Raw genomic sequence first — 9,466 nt, 5'->3', positions numbered from 1 at the left:
ACTTAAGCAACGTCATTAACCTCCTCTGTAACAGTATTGTATGCCCTTAATTGTACTTTTGGCATATCTTCCTGTGAATTTCAAAAGCTAGTAATGGAAATATAGACAGTTTGTTATTTTTACAACAATATAAACAAGTAATAAACTCATAGTGGTAGTTTATTATTTATACCTCACCTTTAATAAAATGCATATACTAAAGCAAGGCCAAGCGAAAGTTAAAATTACTTTAAGAAATTAAAAACATTATTTCATAAATAATTTATTACATTATGACTTCATAAATACTATAATCTCAGTCTGCAGCAAATTTTCTGGCTCCAAGTTTCAATCCACCACGAGCCTTTCGTGCCTCTCTCTTTTGTTGAAGTTCTTTTTGTCGTTGCAACCTTTTTTCTTCCCTATTTCCTACATCACTTTTAGTTGAATCTGAAACAAAATAAAATAAATGTGGATAGTGTCCACATGTGCACACAGATAATGCCCCTGCTTGCATATCATATAGTTATAAAGGGACATAACTGAAGAACGGTTAAAGTGACGCTACCCAAATTTAATCTTGATCTGAGTTTTATGGTAATAAGCATTGTGTGTAAGTCTCATAACATTTGGTTGAGGCTAACTTAAGTAGAGAACAGAAACTAAAAATTCAGCAATTTTTCTATTTGTAAATACGCATAACTCTAGGAAGGTTGTGTATAAGTTTTATAAAATTTGTTGAGACAAACTAAAGTTTGAGAACGGAAACGAAAAATTCAGCAATTTTTATATTTATAAAGGGACATAACTCAAGAATGGTAAAAGGGTCCCCACCAAATTTCGTACTTAATCTGTATTATGTAGTAATAAGCATTGTGTATAAGTTTCATAACATTTGGTTGAGGCAAACTCAAGTTAGACAACGGAAACAAAAAATGTGTACTTGATCTTAGTTTTGTGGTAATGAATATTGTGTATAGGTTTCATAATGTTTGGTTGGGGCAAACTTAAGTTACAGAATGGAAACTAAAATTTTGCAATCTTTCGATTTATAAAGGGGCATAACTCAATAATGGTTAAAGTGACATTACCCAAATTCAACTTGATCTGTGTTTTATCAGTGGAAGTCAAAATTAAACATTGCATTGTATAAAGCATTGATTGTAGTTGATTCAACTATAATCATGGACAAAGGAAGATAACTCCAATTTGAAAAATAACTTGATATTTCGAAGAAAATAAAAATTTTGCAATTTTTCCATTTATAAAGGGGCATAACTCTAGAACGGTTAAAGTGATGCCACCAAAATTCAGACTTGATCTGTGTTTTGTGGTAAAAAGCATTGTGTATAAGTTTCATAACATTTGGTTGAGGAAAACTTAATTTAGAGAAAGGAAACTAAAAATTTTGCAATTTTTCCAATTATAAAGGGGCATAACTCTAGAACGGTTAAAGTGACGCCACCAAAATTCAAACTTGATCTGTGTTTTGTGGTAATAAGCATTGTGTACAAGTTCCATAACATTTGGTTGAGGCAAACTCAAGTTAGAGAACGGAAACCAATTTTGGGACGTACAGATGTACGTACGTACGTACGTACAGACGGACAAGGGTAAAACTTAATGCCCCCACCGCTACGGCGGGGGCATAAAAATCTGCATGTAGAAACATTTTCTTCAATGGTTATTTTTTGTTTTCAGCAAAATGATGGCTCAAATTCCCATAATTTTGCATTTGCTATATCTGCTGGAACCCTTGTGCCGATCTGAATATTTTAATTGATATAAACCATTTTTAGGGTGTCTACTTATGAATTGTGTTAGACTAATAGTCTGCTAAAAATATTGAATCAGTTCTTTATTTCCATTTTTTTCGGTATTTGACAGTTCAAATCTACTGAAAGCATACAACCACATCAATGATGTTAACAGTCTTTCCTTCTTATCAAATTATGCCTGTATATTTGCCTTTTTCAATATAGTTGGGTTTTATTTTACAAATCAGATCAACTTTTTTTTATCATGGCTACACAACTAGTTTAGACAAATAAAAACAAGAGATCATACATTGAAGAATTGCAATAATATAGGCCTGCATTGAATTCTAAATTTACAGTAGAATAGTGCCACATCATGCCCTTTTTCCGGATACAACATGCCCCTTTTAGTGAAACGGCACCGTTATCAACTTCAAATTATCAGCAACATATTAATATCCAACAATAATGAAAGATTAATTAATATGATTCCTGTACATGTTCTGCTTGAATGATATACGTGGGCTACCTGTGAAAGAACATCTCAGATATTTAAGAGATAACTGTAATGTATTTGAAGCTTTGCAGATGTCCATTGGTTGATTTACTGTCACAAATTTAGTTTACCTGGCTACGCATAGTGGAGACAGGTAAACGGATATTTGCGACAGTAAAACTACCGATGGATGTCCGCAAAGCTTCAAATGCAATACAGTTATCTCTATTTTAATGGAAAATAAATACATAATTCAATTTTAGTCATTATTTCAGTGTAAACTTTTCATTTAACGAAAATTCCATGAAATGATGTTATCTTCTTTGGCCCCTAAACTGTGTGACGTCATAGGTATGCTTCCAGCATCAAACGTAAACACAGGGCCTTTTCTGGCTTCTTATTGGAGAAATTACATGTCAATACATTCAGGATTTAAGATGTCGGCTTCCTTAGTTACAGACAGGGAGATAGAGAATTTAACACTGACTTTCATCCAATCAGAACCATTGATACAAAATAATTGCATTAGAAATAAATTTAATGTAACTGAATTCTCCTTTTTGTTGTTGTTTTTTTTAAATCCTGTATACCTGTATACTGACTAAGTAAAATTGTGCATATGTGAAAATACTGACAAAAAAAAATTATGAAGGATTTTGGATTACTAGTATTGACCTATTTATTGATTTTTCTACTGCATAAATCGTTTTTTTTTTTTTTTTTTGCTATCCTTATTCTTACCATTAAATGAACCCCATCCACTGTCCTCCCAGCCTCCACCTGAATCTTCCCATGATGCACTATCACTGTTTGCTTTTACACTAGATTGTTTACTATTAGAAGTCACTGATGTCACAGATTTGTTTGTTACTTTAGTATCACTCCATGAATCATCCTCCCACCCTGTGTCTTCTACATCCCAACCTTCAGATTTGTCTTGACTAGAGTTTATATTGCTGGTTACCCTTGCTGGACTTGATCCAGAACTTCCAGCAGCTGGGGCTGGACTCAACCTAGAATTGCCACTAGAAGCACTGGCTGTTGATTTCGAAAGATTTGTTGGCTTTTTCTTAAAAAAGTAAAAGTATTTAGTAAATATACACTGTAACTTATTTTATACTATTATCCATAGAAATTTGAACAAAGTGAAAAATAATGTTATTCCACTCATTATATTACTCAAATACTTATTAAAAATAAAACAAAATTTAACATAATTTTATGCCACTAATTACAGTATTTAAATATCCATTGAAATTAAACTCTCTGACTCAGGCCTTACAGGCCAAATGGTGAACATTGACAGTCTACATCTATTGTAAAGATCACTTCAGTTTATTTATATTCAATGAAAATTCATCTTGTTGATGTTCTGCCCATGTATAGGAGCTGACTTGAGGTAAATACTTACCGGTACTGTAGTTAAACCCATTGCTGAGGCAAAGAGATCAACTTGATGATGTTCTCCCCAGGTAAAGGAGCTGGCATGAGGTAAATACTTACTGTAGGTAAACCCATTGCCGAAGCAGAGAAGTCATCTTGTTGAGGTTCTCCCCAGGTAAAGGAGCTGGCTTGAGGCAAATACTTACTGCAGTTAAACCCATTGCCGAGGCAAAGAAATCATCTTGTTGATGTTCTCCCCAGGTAAAGGTTCTTACTTGATGTAAATACTTACTGTAGGTAAACCCATTGCTGAAGCAAAGAAGTCATCTTGTTGAGGTTCTCCCCAGGTATAGGAGCTGGCTTGAGGTAAACCACTATCTTCAGTTGACAGAAATTCATCTTCAGTATTCCTGTCTGATTTCTGTGGTTTATGCTCTAGTTTTAATGCATGAGATCCACTGGGAGCTGGCTTCTGTCATAATATATTTTGACATTAAATTTGTTATCCGTCCATTTAACTTGCTCTCTTACTATATTATTACCCGGTATTATTAAAAAATTTACATTTCTTCATATTTCCATTAAATTAAAATGTATTCAGCACTATTAGTTGTGGTTAAAGGCAGTTTGATACAAAAATGCAAATTTTACATGTTTTTGTTGAATTTTACAGTGAAAGACATTTCTAACCAAAATGAATTAATTTGTATCAATATATAGCTTTACATCCAACATAATTTGGGTTTTGGTTAAGAGTGTCCGTCCTTCCTATATGTTTTTTTAGATAGATACTCCAAAATTTGCCAAAATTGCAGTTTAAGACTATTTCATGCTTTTAAATTTGGTCATCTCTTTAGAAGTACGCCACAATATTGTTGGATTCTCAAAGTAAGTTGTGATACTCCAAACTATGTAAAGATTGATAGACTTTTTAAAAAGGCCCTGTTGTGAAATAAATTCAGGGGAAATTGGCCCTACTTCTTCAATAATAACAGGTGGAAGAAACTTAGCAAGGAAAAGAGAAATATTTCTGTACAAAATTTTGAGAGATACAGAAAACCTAGCCTTTTGCTGTAGCTGTATTTGAGTTCATTATACTGGAACAAAATGCTAACTTGTTCTATAACTTATCATGGTGTAAACAAAAAGAAAATATCAAGTCAATATCTTCAAGCATGACTAAAAACAGTGTGGAAAAATGAATATATGAGTGAATTTTTTCAAGTCCAAGGACCATAACTCTGCACAAAATTATCAGACCGAACAAAAATTTGAACTTGATCTGTAACTTGTCATGATAAAACTATATACCAATTGTCAATCAATATCTTCAAGCATGATGAAAAAAAGTGTGGAAAACCTATAACACTCTAACATTAGATATGATTAATAGTTCTCTAAAATCAGATATGATGTCATACAATGTATATCTATTTTCAAATTACAATCAAATATAATTTATAGTTCCAAATATTTTTTCTTTCATTTGTCACAAACTAATATAGATTTGTAACTTATCTATAAAATGTCAACAACTTTTATCTACACAATGTAATGTAATGAAATATATACCTTAATAAAAATAGATTATTATGTAATTAAAGGATTTCACTTAATAAAAAAAAAAATATATATATATACATGTAGCATTTAGAAAATTAGTTTATACAAAATAACATATAAACCTGCCACAAAATTCCTCAAACAATTTACCAAAGAATGTCTTTTAAAAAATGAGTTATCTTCCTTTGTACAGATATACTGTTCGGTGTGAGCCAAGGCTCCGTGTTGAAGACCGTACTGTGACCTAAATGGTTTACTTTTATAAATTTTGACTTGGATGGAGAGTTGTCTCATTCGCACTCATACCACATCTTTTTATATCTATATATGGTTTAACATAGTACTCTAACATTAGTTATGGAGTTTTTTATGGACCATAACTCTGGACTAAATCATCAGACTGGAACAAAATTCGAACTTAATCTATAACTTGTCATGATAAAACTATATACCAAATATCAAATCAATATCTTCAAGAACTAAGAAAAAAGTGTGGAAAAACTGAGTTGCCGGACTGACAGATGGACAGACTGACAGAGTGCAAACCTAAAGTCCCCTTCGACTTCGTCGGTAGGGGATAAAATTATCAGTCTATATATTTTGTTTGATAATGATTTTGTCAATTTAGAAATCAGCATTCATGTGATCTCTATTCAATTCCTTCACATTTGTTTAGACATGGGGTGACTTGTCATATGTTGACAACTGTATCATTGACAACCATATATTGACCTCTAAATTCGTGGGTCATTAAACTCTTTAATGTTTAACTCAAACTCCCAAAATTCTTTTATTCAGATTCTTACAGCATTATTCAGAATTTTCAAGCCCTACAAGTGATCAAAATTCTTTAAATGAGTTCAAAGTGTATCCGTTTCAAATCTAATGACATTTTGTTGTTTACTAAAACCTTGTTTAAGTTCCAAAAATTTGAAAACTAAACAAGCATTCTAAGAGTATTGCATGGCAAATGCATAGTCCCCTACCAGTTAAAAATTAATTGTACTGGAACAAAATGCTAACTTGATCTATAACTTGTCATGGTGTAAAGTTGTAAACTATATAACAAATATCAAGTCAATATCTTCAAGCATGACGAAAAAAAGTGTGGAAAACTGATTATTTAAGTGAATTTTCTAAGTCCAAGGACCATAACTCTGCACAAAATCATCAGACTAGAACAAAATTCGAACTTGGTCTGTAACTTGTCATGATAAAACTATATACCTATTATCAAATCAATATCTTCAAGCATGACGAAAAAAAGAGCGGAAAACTGAATATTTGAGTGAATTTTCTAAGTCCAAGGACCATAACTCTGCACAAAATTATCAGACCCGAACAAAATTCGAACTTGATCTGAAACTTGTCATGATAAAACAATATACAAAATATCAAATCAATATCTTCAAGCACGAAGAAAAAAAGTGTGGAAAACTGATTTGCCGGACTGACTGACGGATGGACAGACAGACAGACAGACGGATGGAGTGCAAACCTAAAGTCCCCTTCGACCTTGTCGGTAGGGGACTAAAAATGCAATATTCTCTAGAAAAAAATAATAAGGTTTAAAATGGAAACCTACATATTGCATTTGAGATGGTGTCTCCTCTAGACTTCCCCAGTTGTCATCATCATCACCATTGTCCCACCCAGAGTTATCACCACTGACACCAATAGTGGCTGTTGTAGATGTAACTGCTGGACTGGAAACAGGACTTGTCTGAAAATATAAAGTACAGTTGTCTTTATTCATTGCTCAAGGGATGATACCATATTGAAATATGATGGTCTTCCGATTAACTTAAAGCTCTTGATCTACAGATGCATCTTACTTGTTTAACTGCAAAACATTTCAATAAAAAATATTTGATCCTTGATATGCATAGTCAACTTATGAATTAATTTTACCATTATAATACATGTACTAATAATTTTTGTAAATTTGACCAAATTTATTGTGATTCCTAATAAGAGGCAATAATAACATTAACAGATCTTCCAGAGTGATTGCATTGTTATGATAGATGCTACATTTTTAATAATCCTTAGAAAATTGTAATTACTATAATAAAATTAAATCAGCACTCTCTATATATACATTCAACATTTTAACAAACACTGCTATCCTTAAATTTGAATTCAAGTTATGGACTTACAACCTTTTAAAAGCCTTAATGATAAATTGTTTTGTCAGGTCTTCAATCTTCTGTTAATGTTGTAAAAAAAATTATTTCCTTACCAATTATTCATTTTATAATTTTGTATGGGAATTTTCTAATAGTGAAATAGATATAGAAAGTTTATTTTTCAAAAAGAGAAATAACTAGCTTTCACAATACTCTTATGTTTTTTTATCATGAAGTTTCACACAAACCAAAAATAACTATATTCAAGAAAATGGCAGGCATTTTGTTGGAACACAGTTATCTCCCTTTCATATTTTTTGATTTTCAAAGCAAACTTTAAAAAATCTATTCAACTGATTTCCAAACAATATACTGTGAAAGGATAATTAATAATTATGGCTAATGAACGAAAATAATATATCAAATCTTTTATTTTAAAATCACAATTGTTAATCATCTTCATCTGATTTAAATCCACGGTAAATCAATTGAAATCAAAGTAGATTGGAATCAAAGTAGTGGTATAGAAAATTGGAGATTATTCTGTTGCTATTTTATGTAATGAAACAAGTTTGAATTAAGATGTAGTATTTAATTACATCAATATCACCCCAATCTTCATCATCCCATCCTGCCCCTTCATCTGCTTCCACTGGCTCAGTAAGATTAGTTTGAACTGGTTCCGGTTCTGATTTAGTTTGAACTGTAGGTTTGGTTAATTCTGCAGTAGAACTTTGTGCTGTTCCTGATAATGAAGGATTTTCACCTGCTAAAAGATTGATTTGCTATCTTGAAATGACAAGCATCATTACTTTTTATAATCCTCTACTGGATTTATCTGAATATATTTCTGTTGGTACATAAAATAAAGCTACCCTTATTCAGCAGTTCAAAATTCTCTGGATGATGATGATGATGATGGATTGTGGTTAAACATTCAGTATCAAATATTACATGCATTATAGGATGTCATTATGTAAATGTGATATGAATATGAACCCATCTTTGTATTAGACCAACACACTTAGTCCGATTTTAAAAGTGTGAGTTCACCAGGTAACAGTCCACAGGAAGGCATGTCTCCCTACCCAGAACCATTATTCTGACTCACAAGTCTTTGCACTTACCTCTAATTGCCATGTGCATAGTGGAGAATCAGCAGATGTCAATGTTCAAGTCTTTAATTTTACCCAAGTGGGGATCAAACACAGGACCTCATGCAAACTAGGTGAGCACAATACCAAGAAACCACTGAGGTGGAAATAGTGAATGAAAGATTGACCCTAAGTAAGGAGACAAGCTCAAGTTTGCCCTATAAGCTTAGGATAACAGTGTCATGAAAATTTTGCTATGTTTTTCACAGTCCAAATACCATTAAGACACATTACAAATACAAATATTTAATCTGCAACATTAATTGTTTACTTCTGATATAAACCAGCATGTTTTTAATCTATTTTAGATTTTAAAAGAAAATATCATGAACTTCTAGAAAAGAGAGGTGTGAGATACCAAAGGGACATTCAAACTCATTTGTAAAAATAAATTGACAATGCCTTGGCAAAAAAAGAATTGAATAAAAAAAAAACCAAACAACAGTATACAAAACACAACATAAATAACCAAAGACAGAAAAATATGTAGAACAAGAATGTGTCCATAGTACATGGATGCCCCACTCGCACTATCATTTTCTATGTTCAGTGGACCGTGAAATTGGGGTCAAAACTCTAATTTGGCATTAAAATTAGAAAGATCATATCATAGGGAACATGTGTACTAAGTTTCAAGTTGATTGGACTTCAACTTCATCAAAAACTACCTTGACCAAAAACTTTTAACCAAAAACTTTAACCTGAAGCGGGACAGACGGACGGACGAACAAACGGACGAACGAACGAACGCACAGACCAAAAAAAACATAATGCCCCTAGGTGGGGCATAAAAATACAGTAAACTATAGCATTCTTAACCACTACTGGTTGTATAAATGGTTCTCAAGTTATTTTTTACCTTGTGGATTTTTAGCTCTAGCTTTGCTGTATATTTTAGAAGTTAAGGAGGAAACACCAGTAACAGCCCAACCAGCCCATCCTGCTGCAATACTTGATGGTGAACCACCAGACATTACATCCTTTTCTGCAAAAATAATATATACA

At 32.3% G+C, this 9,466-nt stretch overlaps 1 protein-coding gene across 2 annotated transcripts in view; it reads right to left on the bottom strand.

Annotated features, from left to right (window-relative positions):
* Window positions 1-246: 246 nt before the first annotated feature.
* The window catches only part of LOC127698328 (N-terminal kinase-like protein), a 36,985-nt gene continuing 27,765 nt past the window's right edge, over window positions 247-9,466 (bottom strand). Inside the window, exons 15-20 of one of the 2 annotated variants that reach the window (XM_052201732.1) lie at window positions 9,321-9,446; window positions 7,907-8,076; window positions 6,764-6,901; window positions 3,908-4,087; window positions 2,974-3,301; window positions 247-429 (exon numbers count right to left, since the gene is read on the bottom strand). In XM_052201732.1, coding sequence (XP_052057692.1) covers window positions 296-429; window positions 2,974-3,301; window positions 3,908-4,087; window positions 6,764-6,901; window positions 7,907-8,076; window positions 9,321-9,446 — 1,076 coding nt within the window. In that variant the 3' untranslated portion in view covers window positions 247-295. The remainder of the gene's footprint in view (window positions 430-2,973; window positions 3,302-3,907; window positions 4,088-6,763; window positions 6,902-7,906; window positions 8,077-9,320; window positions 9,447-9,466) is intronic. The other variant, XM_052201733.1, reaches the window with a different exon arrangement.

This window comes from Mytilus californianus, unplaced genomic scaffold (assembly GCF_021869535.1).
Source record: "Mytilus californianus isolate M0D057914Y unplaced genomic scaffold, xbMytCali1.0.p SCAF_4, whole genome shotgun sequence".
Lineage (NCBI taxonomy): Eukaryota > Metazoa > Mollusca > Bivalvia > Mytilida > Mytilidae > Mytilus > Mytilus californianus.
Note: the sequence above shows the minus strand (reverse complement) of the source record. Positions and strands in the feature narration are given on the sequence as shown.